Source organism: Lissotriton vulgaris, chromosome 12 (genome assembly GCF_964263255.1).
Source record: "Lissotriton vulgaris chromosome 12, aLisVul1.2, whole genome shotgun sequence".
NCBI classification, from domain to species: Eukaryota; Metazoa; Chordata; class Amphibia; order Caudata; family Salamandridae; genus Lissotriton; species Lissotriton vulgaris.
The window spans coordinates 730,632,667-730,648,663 of NC_141700.1; the positions used below are offsets into that span (position 1 = coordinate 730,632,667).

The 15,997-nt window shown below is 45.7% G+C and overlaps 1 protein-coding gene across 2 annotated transcripts in view; it reads right to left on the minus strand.

Moving 5' to 3' along the window:
* LOC147678411 (uncharacterized) overlaps positions 1-15,997 on the minus strand; it is a 375,737-nt gene that overhangs the window by 72,621 nt on the left and 287,119 nt on the right. For both annotated transcript variants that reach the window (XM_086946003.1, XM_086946002.1), the window contains exon 2: positions 4,008-4,124. In XM_086946003.1, coding sequence (XP_086802129.1) covers positions 4,008-4,089 — 82 coding nt within the window. In that variant the 5' untranslated portion in view covers positions 4,090-4,124. The remainder of the gene's footprint in view (positions 1-4,007; positions 4,125-15,997) is intronic.

The following is a 15,997-nucleotide window of genomic DNA, read 5'->3' on the forward strand; positions in this document are numbered from 1 at the left end:
ACCCTATATTTTTAGGAGTGTCTTCCCATTGGAACATTTTTCCTCTGGATGACATAGGATTTAGGACAGGGTGAGTCTTTTAGGGGACCCACACCTCCCACTTCCTTTTTTTGGTCCTGATGAATACCGGGGATCACCCCTAATGGTAGAAACAGGTTGACCAACACATAATTGAGATACGTAGGTCGTAACTCTCCTTCCAGTATCTCACCTTCATTTTAACATTGTCCAGTTGCTTTTTCATTAAAATCCTTGTATAAAGTTATAAACCAGGACAATTTTTAACACTCAAACTTTTTTTGTTTGCACCCACACTTCACAACCTGCTCCACTGCAACTCAGGTGTCGAAGCACACCCAGGTGACGCTAGGCCACTTGGGTGGACCCCGATGATGAAGCAAGTCTCTTCCTGGTACTCCAAATCCTGTTCCTGTTCCTCATAGTCTGAACTTTCGTGAAGTTTGACTTGCAGTTCAGATGGGCTTGTCGCTTGCTGAAACATAGAGCCCTCATCTGAGTCCTCAGTGTCCAGGATATTAGCCGGGGGAAAAGGTTGTACCCTGCTCGGCGATGTTAATTCTGGCGTGAGTGTACGCGCAGTCATCCTGAAGTGTGAATAGATACACTTCAATGGAGGTGATTCAGTCGTCGACGGAATGGTCGTCGACGGGGAATCGTCAATAGTCGACTGAGACTGAGTCGTCGACGGTGTCTTCTTAATCAACGACGTCACAATAGGACGGCTTTGTGGTCGACTGCTTCATCGACGCTGGTGTAGTTGATGGCTTCGTCGATGCTGGTGTCGACGTCGGCTTCGTCGATGCTGGTGTCGACGTCGGCTTCGCTAGGCTCGCCGTCGACGGCGCTGGCATCGTCGACGATGACTTTATCGACGATGAACTTGCCGTCTAGGACGGTTTCGTCGGCGTCGATGATTTTGCCGACGATGACAGTTTAGGCTTCGTCGACGACGAGGTACTAGTCGACGGTGGCGCTGTAGAGGTCTTTTTAATACTAATAATAGATGGAACAGACCTACCCGTCGACGACTAGGATGTTGTAGTCGACGTCGATGATATAGAGGACGCCACCGTAGTGGAGATCGTGGCTGTCGACATTGTTACCGGCAGGGCTGAAGATGTCACCAAAGGTTTCTCGAAGGTAGGATCCTGTAGAGAAACCTTTACAGCAGTGGCCTTAGAACGATCTTCTGATGACTTGGGCGTCTTCTTTTGAGGGGGCTGTACAGATGGTCCTGGAGATGAAGTTCTAGGCCTTTTAGGAGTAGAGTGTACACTCCCCATGGAACACTCACTCTCACCTGAAGAGACTGGTTGATCTTTTTCCTTAAGTCTCTGGAGCCATATCAGCAGTCGGCCCTCTCTATCCTTGAGAGTTTTGGCCAAAAATGTACGGCAGATTACAGTCCTTAGCTGAATGGTCAGGATATAAACAGTACAGGCAGTCCTCAAGCCTGTCATCCACATGAAGCCTCTTTTTGCTACGAGAGGCACACGGTCTGAAAAGTCCTTTCTTTGGAGACTCAGTCATGACAAAAGCAGAAGATTCCTCACAGGAATGAAGTTCTGAGTAAAATTGTGGAGATAAATCCAGAAATATAAAGAAAATTGAGCAAAGCTCAGAGGAGACTCCCTTAGCACGATGTGCGGTAGAAAATCTGAGGGTCTAGGGCTCTCTTCAGGAAGGCTCTAGAGGGTGGTGAGATCTGATTGGCTCTTGGCCAAAGTTCAGTCCTTTTTACAAAAGGACATGGATATGTTACTAATGAGAGGCCTCTGGCCTATTGTTATGTATATGTCTTTATGACATTACTTTCTTTATATACCGGGGACTCTCACCCCGACGGGGAATGATTCAGGCATGTGAATCTATGAAAGATACCCATAATACTGGATAACGTGGTGGGCCCAGTCTATGAGCACGTTGGAGCTCAAGAGGAGGAGCAAAGGAGATTCCAGTCAAAGTGGGAAGGGCATTGCAAAGAAAGGCCTTCATATCTTGTTTTTCTATATTTTCTGGAAAACCAAAAAAGCGAATATTGTCTCTACGGCTGCGATCTTCTAAATAGATGATCTTACTGCGTAGAAAGAGTAGGTCCTGATCTGAACCCTGTGCCGCATTTAGTCTATCTTCAATGGCCACTATTTTAGAGTCAATGCCGTCAATCCTTGTGTGGAAAGTAGTGAGTTCTGCCCTGATCGATTTAGTTTCCGCACTTAATGAAGTCATGGCAATGTCCAGACCCTCCAATCGTCGATTAACTCCAGAGAGTTCTTGCAAAATGCGTTGCATAGTGTCCGATAAGGATTTGTCCCTCTGAGGTGGTGTCGTTTGCGGTGTAGGAGGTGACACAGATCCATTACCTTTAGCTGTGGAAATAGAGGATTGTTTAACCACATCAGTAAAGAGTGTCTTTTTGGGCCCACGACCACCGTTTCTATGAGACATTTCCGTACACTTTTGTAGCGGTGGTCTGCAGTAGCGAATAGAGGAAATATTGGAAAATGAGGCAATGATGGAATCAGAAATGTATCAAATAACAAGGAAATAGTAGCATATGAATAGCGAGTAAATGACCAAAACGAACAGCATACACGTAATGCCAACAATGCCTCAGAAACCAAGCACTTAAATACAGCAAATACTACAGTAGATTAGCAATGTAGTGATAAGGTAATTATACATAATACAAGTACAGTTGAATTTTGAAGGTAAAACAAATCTCAAATGGAAGGTAATATATAAGAGAATAGAAGTATCATACACTCAAGACTGCCACAAAGAAAACATGAAATTGTAATACTGGCATATAAAGTAACGCCTGTTAATGAGAATCAAAAGTTACTTGAAGGCATACTTGGTAGTAAGGCAAAATGAGAGGACGGACTGGGGATGAGGCTGATAATCCTGCCTGTGGAATTTCCACAGCATAAGCTCAGTAATAGTCCACGAATTTGTAGCATTAATGCATTAATACAGTTAAAATAGTTTTAATAAGTGCCAAGGGTATAAAATGTAGAGGGGCAAAGCAGAAAATCCAGTAGAAAATACATTAAACAGGCTCCAGCCGGTAGAATTCGTTGTGTGAAAAAAAAGTCTGAAGGGATTCTTTTACTAAGCTTCAAAGAAATCCACTAGAAAGTCACTTTGAAAGTAAGGCGCCATGTATTAGGAAGATACACGATGTTATGCTGGCTACATTAGGAGCTCCGTAGGCGAAAACGTGGCCTCGTCGTTGAAGGGGGCGCGGCCTACAGTATGGGAGAGCCTGGCCCTAAATTAGCAGGAGGCACAGCTTACCCTGAGGAGAGGCGCGGCATCGTCACCAAGCAGCTCACGGCACGCACCACAGGGCCGACTGGCTCTACACGCACATGTCGGCAGACATGGAACACAGCGCCGCCGAGCTCCGCGAAGACACCGCTGGACCCAGGAAAGTCCCCGCTTGCTATGGGGCACCGGCTGCAGGAACCCAAACAAAAGGTGAGCAGAAAGCTCGTTAGGGGTCCATCCCACGACGGAGCTTCACAGACAGGCGGCCATCTTCCTGCGTGGCTAGACCACGCCCCTTGTGACACCCTTTTGAACTGTGCATCATGAATATCGAACCGGCCACTTATATTCAACACGCACACATCTTTACCTGCGATCACAAATACCTCTCCCCAACCCTCACTGCTCCAGCACCTGCACATTCAGATATTACTCCCAGGATCTTTACTTCTTGTCACTCACATGCATCCCAACAGGAGCTGACATCTTCTGATCTTGTGCATCTCTGAAATTATCTCCAGGGACCCCTGCACCATCTGTACTTAGGTACTGCTGAAGTCTGCCCAACTCCCTTACAGCTCCGCCCCTTCTGCATCATTTATATGACTTGTTACTGGTGCATCACTGATATGTCAATTCCTGTACCAGTCCATCACTGATATCACACAGTTGATGTATACCTTGCAAAGTCTCCCTCTCCCCCTTCATTTTACCTGAAAATCCTGGGTGCATCTTCTCTTCCTTGAGGTTACTGAGGAGAGGGGTAGAGGAACTCTCATTTGATGTTTCCGCCATATTTCTGCTTCGGTCGCCTTGACGCAGAAATGGAGCTGTGGAGAAAGGTCAGTGGGTGAAAACAAATCCACATTGAAGGAGACCAGACACACAACTGGTCTCACAATACAGGAGTAATAACCATCCTCCTGACTTCATATAATTCAATGGAGTCACTCAGTCCCCAATGCAGCCTGTAGATGCTTCATAGGAGTCACTCAGGGCCGTTCACAGGCTGCAAACGCTTCATAGGAACCTGAGCTATTTCCCATCACCAGGTGCTCAAGCTTCCTCTAAGCTGCACTCATTTCCCATCAATGGCTTCACACGATTTGTCTGAGCCTCACTCACCACCCCTTTTCCAGAGTTGCACTCATTCAGTAGCTGAGAAGCTCTTGATATGGATTCCTTGGTGACAGGCTCACGATGTTAGCAGTGATCTATTCTTTAGGAATATACTCACTTTCTGGGAGCAACTTGCACCTCTAAGCTGTCCCCTTTCGAATGCACAGTGCATAAGTGGAGACTGACCAGTGACCATACTTTGTTATTGTTGCTTCTCTTTCACAAACAGCCAGAGTACTTCAGTTAGGAGATGGACCGCTCAAGGAGGAACTGAAACTAAGGATCTAGAGCATTTCAATCCGGAGCTGATGTTTTGGATCTGGTTCATCTCAATGGGTAGTCAAAGCTAGCGCGTCTCAATGGGGGGGGGGGCGTTGAAGCTAGCGCATCTCAATGGGGGGGCGTTGAAGCTAGCGCATCTTAATGGGGGGGGGCGTTGAAGCTAGCGCATCTCAATGGGGGGGGGCGTTGAAGCTAGCGCATCTCAATGGGGGGGGGCGTTGAAGCTAGCGCATCTCAATGGGGGGGGGCGTTGAAGCTAGCGCATCTCAATGGGGGGGGCGTTGAAGCTAGCGCATCTCAATGGGGGGGGGCGTTGAAGCTAGCGCATCTCAATGGGGGGGGGGCGTTGAAGCTAGCGCATCTCAATGGGGGGGCGTTGAAGCTAGCCCATCTCAATGGGGGGGGCGTTGAAGCTAGCCCATCTCAATGGGGGGGCGTTGAAGCTAGCGCATCTCAATGGGGGAGCGTTGAAGCTAGCGCATCTCAATGGGGGGGCGTTGAAGCTAGCGCATCTCAATGGGGGGGCGTTGAAGCTAGCGCATCTCAATGGGGGGGGCGTTGAAGCTAGCGCATCTCAATGGGGGGGCGTTGAAGCTAGCGCATCTCAATGGGGGGGCGTTGAAGCTAGCGCATCTCAATGGGGGGGCGTTGAAGCTAGCGCATCTCAATGGGGGGCGTTGAAGCTAGCGCATCTCAATGGGGGGCGTTGAAGCTAGCGCATCTCAATGGGGGGCGTTGAAGCTAGCGCAGCTCAATGGGGGGGCGTTGAAGCTAGCGCAGCTCAATGGGGGGGCGTTGAAGCTAGCGCAGCTCAATGGGGGGGCTTTGAAGCTAGCGCATCTCAATGGGGGGGCGTTGAAGCTAGCGCATCTCAATGGGGGGGCGTTGAAGCTAGCGCATCTCAATGGGGGGGCGTTGAAGCTAGCGCATCTCAATGGGGTGGAGAAGTGTGGCTCAAAGTGTGGCTCAATGAGTGGAGAAGTGTAGCTCAATGATTAGAGCGGCAGACCCTGATGCAGAGGTCTAGCCCGGGACCAGGGTTCAATTCCCCGCCTCAGCGGGTCTTGGGCTCAATATTCCACGGACCTGATAATTCTCGCCTCAGTGCCTAATCCAATCATGGAGTCCCACTCTGCAACTCTGGGCAGTAGCTTGCTTAATCTCCACAACGGCCCCCACAACGCTAAGGATGCCTGGCCTCCACCTTGGGGGTGCCCAGGAGTGGAAGTCTCACAGGGAAAGCCAGGATGGGCTCCACAGCGGTATTCGTACAAGCGCCTTGAGACCCTTAAGGGTGAGTAGTGCGCTATACAAGTATCAATTTACATTTACAATGGGGGGTTGAAGCTAGCGCATCTCAATGGGGGCGATGAAGCTAGCGCATCTCAATGGGGGTGCGTTGAAGCTAGTGCATCTCAATGGGGGGCGTTGAAGCTAGCGCATCTCAATGGGGGGCATTGAAGCTAGCGCATCTCAATGGGGGGCATTGAAGCTAGCGCATCTCAATGGGGGGCATTGAAGCTAGCGCATCTCAATGGGGGGCGTTGAAGCTAGCGCATCTCAATGGGGGGCGTTGAAGCTAGCGCATCTCAATGGGGGGCGTTGAAGCTAGCGCATCTCAATGGGGGGCGTTGAAGCTAGCGCATCTCAATGGGGGGCGTTGAAGCTAGCGCATCTCAATGGGGGGCGTTGAAGCTAGCGCATCTCAATGGGGGGCGTTGACGCTAGCGCATCTCAATGGGGGGCGTTGACGCTAGCGCATCTCAATGGGGGGCGTTGACGCTAGCGCATCTCAATGGGGGGCGTTGACGCTAGCGCATCTCAATGGGGGGCGTTGACGCTAGCGCATCTCAATGGGGGGCGTTGACGCTAGCGCATCTCAATGGGGGGCGTTGACGCTAGCGCATCTCAATGGGGGGCGTTGAAGCAAGTGCATCTCAATGGGGGGCGATGAAGCTAGTGCATCTCAATGGGGGGCGTTGAAGCTAGTGCATCTCAATGGGGGGCGTTGAAGCTAGTGCATCTCAATGAGGGTGTTGAAGCTACTGGAGTGCACCTCAACAGGAGTTGAGATTATGGGATATAGTGCAACTTGGTAGGGAGGTGGGCCCACTGCATCCAGTATAGTACAAAGGGGCTGAATCCACTACACCCGGTGGGATGAGTTTTTTCTGTGCATTGCTAAAAGGAGGATTTATGGAAGAGCCCAAAATGTAGGTTTTCTAGGATACTTCAGTCAGATGAGATCTGAATATAAACTACAGGTCGAAATGACGCCAAACCCTCCCTAAGTTTCATGCTACCGTTTCATGGTTTGCGAAGAGATACTATATTAATGTACGGATAAGATCTCCACTTATGTCATGAAATTGCATTTTCTGCACTATTTTTGGAATGTAAGAAGTGTATATTGTTCCTTTTCAGAAACGTAAGAATTTTATCATACAAAATATTTTGCCCTGAAAATATTTAGGATGATATAGGTTATTGAATTTCCACACCTCAAAAGCAGATGCAAAAGTGTTGATGGAGTCCCAAATTGTTTGGCTTTTATATCTACCCATGTTCCTATGGGCAAACAAAGTTGTCTGTGTTCTTTCCATGTCACCATGAGACACTGTTCCAGGTATTAGTTCAGTTACAGCATTTGTGAAGATGACAACTACCTGAATGCATAACTGTTAATTCTTTATACTGATCATGCCATTTACAGCCGCACCTTACTAGGGAAGAGTGGACCGTGTCAAACTACCTCTAACTAGCATGTAGTCTCATATTGTGTGACATTGTTCAACAGTCCAGGATTTTTAGGCAGCATCACTTCACTGAGATTTTTAAGCCAATAGGACAGTGTTAAACACAATAGAAACCTGCTGTTCGCTTAAAAAAGGACCAGATGGTGGTACCAGATGTGACACGGGCCCCTCCTGGTAGATAAGGTTACCCGGTACCCAAGGCTAGGATTTGTGGGCTCAATTTGGAGAAAGGAGTTTGCCACCCTCCCCCAAGCAGTGACAGTCAACAGCAATCCAAAACAATAGGTTTCTTTACTAAACCTGAACTAGACGCGGACATAAAATTTAATGATATCATAGGAGACTCATTGAAACCAGTTACTGGTACCGGCCAGCATCGTACAATAGGAATATGCGATACCAGCCAGACGCCCATTGTTTGCATTCCAACCTGTATATTAGACCAAATTTCTGTGTTACACCTGGCAGCATCAGGTTTGTTTTCCCCAGACTTTTTGCCTTACTTCTCCTATTTTTGATGAATTTGATTTTAGAACTCCAGCACTGGTTAGCATTTGTAAAATACACAACGTGCTTGTTCTCTCTCCTTTAAACATGTTGAAATTGGCTAACACTCAATTGACACATTTAAATGTACTTGTAAATACCTATTAATGTGGTGCTACATGTATACAGGGCCTGTAATTTAAATGCTACTAGTGTGCCGGCAGCAGGAATTGTGCCATCCACACAAGTAGTCCTTTAAATCAGTCTCAGGCCTCCTATTGCTGCCTGTATGTAGATTTAAATTGCAATTTCAAATTGGCAAAATAAACCCTTTGCCAGGGCTAAATCTCCCTTTTTAAATACATACATATAACTCAACCCTGAGGCAGGCTTTAAAAAAGCCCACAAGGCAGGGTGCAGTTATCTTAAAAGGCTGTAAATGTACTTATGTTTTACATGTACTGGATTTGAAAAACTCCTACATTTGTATTTCACTTTTGTGAGGCCTACTTCTCCCATGGAATCACATTGAGTCACCTCTTTACATTTGTGTATACAAACTGCTAACTTTCAACCGGGAGCTGGTAGGAAAGTCTAGTTTGGTCTCTAGAGAACTGTAATTTTCTTGTCCCAACCTTCAGGTGCCTACAGCCTGTAACCTGGGTCATATGACTAGGTGCTGCTGGAAGTGGGTCTTTGTTTATTACTCCAAGACAGTGAGACAAATACGTGTTGGCAAGATGGGCCGTCTGTGCGGATCAGTGGGACAGGAGCGCTGGGAAAGTCAATGACCGCCATAATAAATCAGTCTCTCCTGAACTAAAATTAAATCACTATTCCTTAACGGAGAACCGAACCATGGGTGGAAAGGAGGCTACAACATTACCTCACCTTGGAGAAGGAACTTACTAGTAACCCAAGGTTCTATGTTCTACTCAGTCAAAATGTTTAGATTAACTGGGGCATTTAGCAGCTGCAAAACCTGAGATTGACTAATTCAGAGTTTGATATCGCTCCATTTTAAAATTTGGCAACAGTTTACAAATTCACACATGGGTCTACAAGGGTATGCATGCCCTTCCAAACTGCCATTTAGTACGGTATGTATCAAGGTTTGTGACCAAAATCGGTTTGCAAAACACTGACATTTTATCAACTCCCAGCATGTTGTGGTAAGCCTTTTTATTAAAAGGCATATGATCCCCTTGGTCTCGTTCCCCTCTGTTAATGAGAAGAAGAAAAGAAAAGTTTGTTGTGGAACAGGAAGTAATCCAGGGGACCGCTGTCTAGTCTCAGACAAACTTTCAAAATGTTTTTATTAAAATACAGCCCCATTTCCTTGAAGGGAAACAGGCTGCATTTAAAATTTATTTTTTCACAGAAAAAACTAAGATTACAAGGACATTACAGTTAAGCTCACATTTACTCGTACAAAACCATTGAAATTCAGCAGTTATAGTTGCCAGAGTCATCTGTAACTTATGCCCTTGTAACACACTGCTTATGACCTCACATATTACATCACTCATGACAGGGTCAGTGACATCACATATGACATCATCCACTGAATCATTCACACTCCCATACAACCTCTCATACACATCACATACACACACATTGACAGACCATACAACTACTGATACACGGCCATTCGCTCAATCATAGAGCCACTCACACACTCACTCCTACAGGCACTGACACAGCCATTTACTCACCCAAACAACAATTTAGATAGCCACACGCTCATTCATACAGCTACTCACACATCCACTTCCAACTATACAACCAGCCCATTTTAGTCAATAAATCACCATTTGTATAGCGCAGCACTGTCACCCCTAGGGGTTTCTGGATGCTGTAGATGCAACATCAGAATAAAGTATTTTATGATTCTCTATGCACACATATTTCAGTTAGTTTAATATAGATTAGTGGTGTGCTGCTACATTCTTTGCACTTGGTCATGGCGCTTTGAATATAAACTGTAAAAGGTTCGGTCAGGGGAATCTCTATCCGAAGAATGTGCGCACTATTTTTTGGGAACTGGTCCTGTTACTTATTGTTTTTGTGACACTTTCACTCAAAATGAATCCAGCTTCACAGGTTAATTTTTAAATTTTTATTCCAAAAATCGTAATCTTCTTTAATCTCTGGGATTTTTTGAATTGTCAATAAACATTTCATCAATGCCGAAACCAAATGCATTTCGGGTCAAATAGACCCTTCAGGTGTCTGAAAAAATAAACAAAAACATATCAGTCCTGTGCTATATAGAATAATACATATGCATTGTTCAATAAAACATTACAATTGTGTGTTGTCAATAACATTTGTTCAAAACATTGCATTGTGAAGTTCTAATTCATACTACATAATTTCTTCTGGCATATAAATTACAAAGAAAATTAACTGTTCTTAATGAAATGAGAAGTAGAACACTGCTACATAATGCATACTCTAGTCTTACTCATTAAACAGTGCGAATCTCACCAGAAAAGTCACTAACAGTGATAGCGTGTGTATGCGTAGTTAAACCTCCAGGAAAGCCGATTTATAAACTTGTTCGGATACAACATATAGTAACTTGCGTTGTGCTTTGCTGTTACTCTTTAAAATAACAAGTGTATGTGAAAGGGGAAAATTGGGCGTTAGTTTTGTCTAACACCTGAGATGCTCATGACTAGCTCAGCTCGTCATGAGGTATACCTCTAGGGTGTGATACCAAAGAGAGGACTGGGCTGTTCCTGGGATATAGGTGCAGGTCACTGGGGTGTGGATATGTAAAGGTGGTTAAATGGAAACCAACCAGTGGGTATTCTTTTTGTTGGATATATTAGCCTCACACACCCTTGCAGGTGTCATGCTTCATCATGGGCAATGCTCCTCGTTGGGTGGGCGGTGCAATACCCAACGGGCTACACCTCAAAGAGGGGCTCTTTGGCGGAGATCTTTTTATCCAACTACCCATGGGTGAAGTGTGGGTGAGGGGCCAGAGTAGTAGTAGACGGAATGTTAAATATAAAATAATGCAGGGGTACCAGAAGAAACTTTATTCGGGTGGTCCTGTGCGCTAACTAAAAACAATAGTTAGTCTGGGAGGTCTGGAAAGTTATTTTTTCTGCACTCAAGACTACACTAAAAGGTGAAGTTAGTAATCAACATGTTTCTCGCTCAGGGTGTATTCACCCGCTATTCATCAGGACCTATAAAAAATGTGCTCGCTGTCTACAGTATTGCTGATCTATCTAAGTGTCAGTGCTTACAATAACAGTTTAGAAATTAAGTACCTGCTTATACATTGTTCCATGCCTGGTCTTGGAAACAAAAAAGAGACAACAGGGGATTACATCTCTCAAGCAAGTACAGTACAGTGATCCGCATTCGTTCTGACCTGGTGCACTCAGTGGCATGCTAGTGTTGGTGACTACTAGCACGTGATGAAGGGTAAAAATCACACTGGTGAAACATCTCCAGATGGAGCAGTAGTGAGTGACATGCTCAAATGGATAATTTGCATGAAGACATTTCTAGTGACATTAAAAACAACAAAAGGAGCAGCAGCATTTAACAGCAAACGGAGCAGTAGTGTTGTTCTAAATGGGCCATGATGACCGCACTCACCTAGAGGTCAATTTTTAAATGTAACAGCAGTGCCTGGCGGGAATGACATCGGTGAGTCAAGCCTCTAAGGCTGAAATGGAATGGAAACAAGGGAGGAATGGAGACAAAATACATTTTCATCTCAAACTACAGTGTGCCTTTCTTGACAGAACATCTATTCATGAATACCACTGATTACGAAACTGAATGCCTCAGACAACTTGGGGATGGACGGTATTATACACCAATTCCAACTAACCCCACGGAACGCCTTATACGCACCATTGCAGGGCTTGTCGAGTCGGCTCTCAGTGAGGGTTTGATTACCAAAAAGGAGGCGGAATTCCTGACTAAGAAAGATCCCAGGGTTCCGTACTTCTATACTCTCCCCAAAATTCACAAGGAGATCACCCCCGTACCTGGGCGCCCAATCGTTTCAGGCATTGATTCAGTACTGGAGCCGCTATCACAATTTTGTGATCACTTTCTCCAACCCCTGGTCAAACGCAGTCCATCTTACATTCAGGACACAACTGATGTCCTGCGTTTCCTAGACACCTTCCAGGGGAACCGCCAAATCGACCTTCTTGTAACCCTTGACGTAGAGGGCCTCTATACCAACAACCCCCCAGAGGGCCTCTCTAGGGGTCATAGAAGACATACTCAATACTGAGACATGGACCTCTCCTACACCTCCAGCGTTTGTCATGTAATGTGCCACCTTAGCACTGACGGAAAACTTTTTTGGGTTTAAAGGAAAGTACTACCACCAAACTCAGGGCACTTCGATGGGGAGTACTTTTGCTCCATCTGTGGCGTGTCTCTACATGGCAGATTTTGAAAGCAAACACATTGACCCCCCCACCAATCCCTACCACAACAACATCAAATTGTGGAGGAGATTAATCGATGACATTCTGATCTTCTGGGCTGGCACCAAGGACTCCCTCGATGAATTCTTTGAATGGGTAAACACACTGAACACGTACCTACATTTCACAATGACGGCCTCTGCTACGCAGATTTCCTTCCTTGACCTGACAATCAAACTAACGGAAGGCCAATTAAGTACAAGCATGTTCAGAAAACCAACAGATCGCAATAGCCTACTCCATTATAATAGCCACCATCCAAAAGCGTTGCGAGCCAACCTACCCTTTGTGCAGTTTGTGAGAGTACGGCGCAATTACAGCAGCTTCTCAGAGTACAGAACCCAATCTAATATCTTATCCAGGAATCTGACTGATAGGGGTTACCCATGTAGAGAGATAGCAAGAGCGCAGAAAAGAGCCCAAAATATTCACAGAGGAGCACGCCTAGAACACAGGGTCCGGCCCCCTAAAATCAATGAACTGATGACATGCGTCACCACCTTCGCCAGCCTCAAACAAGGTGAGGAAAATAATTATGCGCCACTGGAAAATTCTAAGCACAGGCAAACTCTCCCTTGAACCTCCAAGGTTTGCCTTCAAGAGATCTAAAAACGTGAAGGACATACTGATTAACACCAGACCCAAAAAACAAAATTCAGCGGTACAGACTACCCTGTGGCAACTACCACCTGTGAAAGGACATTATCCTTGCGGATCGTGCAGTGCATGCCCATTCACTACAATACACAAGACTGTCCAGCTCACAGATTCCATTACGTGGGAGCTTAGGGGACACACAAATTGCAACACACCGAACTGTGTGTACTTACTACTATGTCCCTGTGGGCTCCAATATGTGGGGATGACCACTCGACCTATCAAACAACGCATCTCAGAGCATTGGAGTAACTTCCGCTGCAAAAAGAATACTACAAAGATGTGTAGGCACTATCTAGAGACTAACCATACAGCCGATTCCCTGAAGTGGCTAATAATTGAAGCAAACCCAAGCATATCGAAACCGAACCTCCTCTTTAGGGACCAAAGATGGATCAGTCGCCTGGCTTCAGACAGGAAAGGGCTAAACGAGGACATCCCTTGGGGCTCCCTCTAATCATCAACCCCTACTCACTCGTACTTTATAAAATGACGCTCCATTGAAGACTGATTGTCCACCCCCCCAGTAGTAGAAACTATGATTTAACAGCTGGACGCTTTTAGAGGCCGCAGTCAGGCAAGCACCTTGATTTAGTGTCCTTAATATCTACACCTAACAAGGCGCATGAGATTTCTCATTGTTAATAGTTTAAGTAATGGGGAATAGACCTTCCTTACACCACTGCAAAATGGCCGCGCCTCTAACTGTGTTAATCCCCACTCGAACACCACCATGCAATACTAATGTGATTTTTATCTGACACGACTTAGTGTACTTGAACATATCACTACCCGGACGAGTCCGCAGTCAGGAAAGCACCTTGATTCATGGCCCCTTAATATCTACACCTAACACAAGGCGCATGAGATTTCTAATCGATAATAGTTTAAGTAATAGGGAATAGACCTTACTTACACCACTGCAAAATGGCCGCGTCTCTATGTTAATCACATGACCCGCAGTGTTCTGGGAAACCCTCCCACCCTCAACTAAAATAAACACAACCGCCGGATCACTCTGTTCTATCCGGTCCTGGCGGAGAGGGGTAGGCGACCAAACTAAGACACGGGAGCATTAAGTAAGTGAATATACATACATAGTTATTGGGGGACTATATGATCGGAGCGTCCCTGACATATCTGTTTTTGCGGATCTCTAGAGTATCCACTTACTAGCATTCCGCTTTACCGAACGGGTACACAATCCATGCTTACCGATAAGGGAAGCCCTGACACAAAGTGTTTGTTTGTTTATCTACAGAGGGCCACGATGGATGCGCCCACACGTGTAACGTCCTTTTGTGAGCGGCAGCATACACACCAGGAGTGTTCTAACCCGGTTTACGATTTACTATTTAACCCGATACTCCGAACCACTCCAAGGAAAGTAGTGGAAGGCAAAGCATCTGAACACTAAACCGCTCATTTAACTGCTTTGTATCATATAAAACTTACTATAGGGTGTCGGGGTCGACAAATGAGAATAACTATACCAGACATACAATACAATATATAAAGGGAAACAAGCATACGCATCAGAGCATGACTAACATTATCTGGTTTATATACCTTTCTGACCAGGTACATTGAGAAACAATGTGGTTTGAGATGAAAATGTATTTTGCCCCCATTCCTCCCTTGTTTCCATTCCATATCAGCCTTAGTTACAGAGGCTTGACTCACCGATGCCATTCCCGCCAGGCACTGCTGTTACATTTAAAAATTGACCTCTGGGTGAGTGGGGTCATCATGGCCCATTTAGAACACTACTGCTCAGTTTGCTGTTAAATGCTGCTGCTCCTTTTGTTGTTTTTAAAGTCACTAGAAATGTCTTCATGCAAATTATCCATTTGAGCATGTCACTCACTACTGCTCCATCTGGAGATGTGTCACCAGTGTGATTTTACCCTTCACCACGTGCTAGTAGTCACCAACACTAGCATGCCACCGAGTGCACCAGGTCAGAACGAATGCGGATCACTCTACTGTACTTGCATGAGAGATGTAATCCCCTGTCTTCTTTTTGTTTCCAAAACCAGGCATGGAACAATGTACAAGCAGGTACTTCATTTCCAAACTGTTATTGTAAGCACTGATACTTAGATCAGCAATACTGTAGACAGTGAGCACATTTTTTTAAAGGTCCTGATGAATCGCGGGTGAATACACCCTGAGCGAGAAACATGTCGACCACTACCTTCACCTTTTAGTATAGTCTTGAGTGCGGAAAAAATAACTTTCCAGACCTCCCAGACTAACTATTGTTTTTAGTTAGCGCACAGAACCACCCGAATAAAGTTCCTTCTGGTACCCCTGCGTTATTTTATATTTCACATTCCGTCTACTACTACTCTGGCCCCTCACCCACACTTCACCCATGGGCATCTGGATAAAAAGATCTCCGCCAAAGAGCCCCTCTTTGAAGTGTAGCCCGTTGGGTATTGCACCGCCCACCCAACGGGGAGCATTGCCCAGGATGAAGCATGACAACTGCAAGGGTGTGTGAGGCCAATATATCCAACAAAATGGATACCCACTGGTTGGTTACCATTTACCCACCTCTACATATCCACACCCCAGTGACCTGCACCTATATCCCAGGAACAGCCCAGTCCTCTCTTTGGCATCACATATCGGAGGGTCAACACTGTTGTTTGGACCTTCCACTTGTCCAGAGTGGTAATTTTGGCCTCTAGATCCAAAAAGTTCTCCTCTCCCTCTTTTTGTATACAATACCTCTAGGGTGCTCATGACGAGCTGAGCTCGTCATGACCACACCCATTTTCATTGCTGTCCAGCACAGCAGAGGAATTTGTCAAGCAGCGATGTGGCTAATGGTGACGTTTACGGCTATTGAAATCCAAGTTATCTGTGATATTAAAGGTCCCAATCTAATGCCTGAATTATTTTATTCTGTCGGTTTGCTATATT